At 49.5% G+C, this 2,441-nt stretch overlaps 1 protein-coding gene across 1 annotated transcript; it reads right to left on the reverse strand.

Annotated features, from left to right (window-relative positions):
• Nucleotides 1–788: 788 nt before the first annotated feature.
• LOC100350339 (prothymosin alpha) lies at nucleotides 789–1,842 on the reverse strand. Its single transcript, XM_002715770.5, has one exon. The coding sequence runs from the start codon at nucleotides 1,668–1,670 to the stop codon at nucleotides 1,338–1,340; it is 333 nt and encodes a 110-aa protein (XP_002715816.1). The 5' UTR covers nucleotides 1,671–1,842; the 3' UTR covers nucleotides 789–1,337.
• Between the last annotated feature and the right edge of the window lie 599 nt (nucleotides 1,843–2,441).

The raw sequence follows: 2,441 nt of genomic DNA on the forward strand, positions 1-2,441 counted from the left end.
AAACTGGGAAGCATCATGTTAAATGAAATAAGCTGGACACAGAAAGACAAACATTGCATATTCTTTCTCATGTGGAAGCTAAAAACTGTTGGTGTGAACATATAATAGTGATTACTGGAGGCTGGGAAGGGTGGTGGGGGGTGTGGTGAGAGGGAGCTTGGATAATGAGTATCAAACCATTTAGATAAAAGGAATGCGTCCCTAGAGTCCCACAGCACAGAGAGGTGGCTGTAGTTCACAGTCACCTATTCCACATTTTCTGAGCAAATGAAAGAGAGGAGCTAAAAGGCTGCAATACTACCGTAATGAGAATGAGAGAAACACACTAATTTCCCTGACTTGATCAGTACACATTGCACACGTTCACTGAAATGTCACACTGTATGCCATAGGTATATACAATTATCCCAGACAGGTCCATGATCCCGTCCTACCCACTCTCAAAGCTGCCACCCCATACCCAATCTAAACTTTTCCCTTTCCTGTGAGACTGTTCCTCCAGGGTGATTTTATTAGCATGTTCCTGACTGCCTTGATCCCTGGGTAAGTTGTTCTACTTTTTCTGAGCCCAACACCCAAAGATGATGTTCATGCGGCTTCTCCTGCCCACTGCCCTGCCTCCCTCCTGTCCAGTTCACTTAGAACATACACTCAATCTCACCTTCTCACTTTTTTTTTTTTTTTAGAACAACTCAGCAAAATAAAATTCCGGTTTATTGTTGGACAACATTGTTTCACACATACATCAAACAGGCCAAAAAAAAAAAAAAAAAACAAAAAACAGCAACTTCATAGACAAAAAAAGGAAAAAAAGAAACCTTTTATCTTTGGCCTTTTTAACCATCTCATACAAACCAACTACTTATAGTACAGCTAAGTACATACACAAAAAAAGTTACTGGAATGGTCAGAATAAGATTGTTTTTTTGTTGTCGTTTTTGCTTTTTTTACAAGGTTTTTTTTCTCCTTTGAGATTAGAATGAACATGGTCACACCACAAGTAAAGTCAGAAGTAGGACAGAGGACGCTCGAAGGCTGGTCTGGTCATCCGAGATCATTAAAAATGGCTGACCCCTAACAATATGTACAAAAATATAAAATGTAAACAAAAATACAAACAAATTTTCCCTTTTAAAGTACTTTTAAGAAAGAAAGCAGGGCCTGGAGTTTGGTGCTGTCCCTCCCCTGTTGCGAATTCACTGGGTTTGTGGGCGTGAGCGCTGCGTCCGCAGTGGCGCGGGCGGCCTCTACTCGGAGGTGACCACGTTGGGGGAGACGGGAGTGAGGGTGGAAGGTCACGGCGGCCTCGGGTTCACGGGTGCCTTCTGCCTTGCGGTCTAGTCATCTTCGTCGGTCTTCTGCTTCTTGGTGTCCACGTCGTCCTCCTCGTCATCCTCAGCTGCCCGCTTGCCTGTAGCCGCCTCGGCCTCCTCGTCTTCGTCTCCGTCCTCTTCCTCACCATCGCCCTCTTCCTCCTCCTCTTCCTCCTCGCCACCTTCCTCCTCTTCCTCGTCTACCTCGTTGTCCGCCTCCTGCTCCCCGTTCTCCTCATTGGCGTTGCCGTTGGCGGGGGCGTCTCTCCCATTCTCCGCCTCCTCCACCACTTCCTTCTTCTCCTTCAAGTCCTTGGTGGTGATCTCGGAGCTGGTGTCCACGGCCGCGTCGGACATGGTGGGGCACGCCGGGGATCCGAGGCAGCGGACTCGAGAGAAAGCGGGCGTTCGGGGGCTCTGGCGACAAAGCTGCCGGAGTCCGCGGCGGCGGCGGCGGCGGAGGCGGCTGCGGCGAGCGGGGAGCCGGGCCTGGGAACAATGCAAAGATGGCTTTTCAGAGCAGCCAGTGGGGCTCACCTTCTCACTTTTAAATAACACAAACACCAGTCTCACAAGGCGTTGCTGGCGTGTCTCTCTCTGTCCTCTTCCGCTTACACTGCAGTCCCCACCCCACAGGATGCCTGGGTTAACACCACAGCATTTCTCTCTGTTAAGACAGAAAAGGGGGCTGGCGCTGTGGCGTGGTGGGTAGGGCCACTGCCTGCAGTGCCAGCATCCCATGTGGGCTAGAATCCCAGTTAGAATCCTGGCTGCTCCACTTCCGATCCAGCTCTGTGCTCTGGGGAAGCAGTGGAGGATGGCCCAAGTGGTTGGGCCCCTGCACCCACGTGGGAGATCAAGAAGAAGTTCCTGGCTCCTGGCTTTGGAGCAGCGCATCTTCAGCCGTTGCAGCCAATTGTGGAGTGAACCAACAGATGGAAGACCTCTCTCTCTCTCTCTCTGCCCTTCCTCTCTGTATCTCTGCCTTTCAAATAAATAAATAAGTCTTAAAAAACAAACAAACAAAGAAAAGGGAGCAGCATTTTCAGGCATAACAACAGCTTTCTTGAAAAATTATCCTACAGCCCAAGCAGACCAGGCCATCAGGCACGAGGAGGATTATATGTG

Source organism: Oryctolagus cuniculus, chromosome 7, assembly GCF_964237555.1.
Source record: "Oryctolagus cuniculus chromosome 7, mOryCun1.1, whole genome shotgun sequence".
Taxonomy (NCBI): Eukaryota; Metazoa; Chordata; class Mammalia; order Lagomorpha; family Leporidae; genus Oryctolagus; species Oryctolagus cuniculus.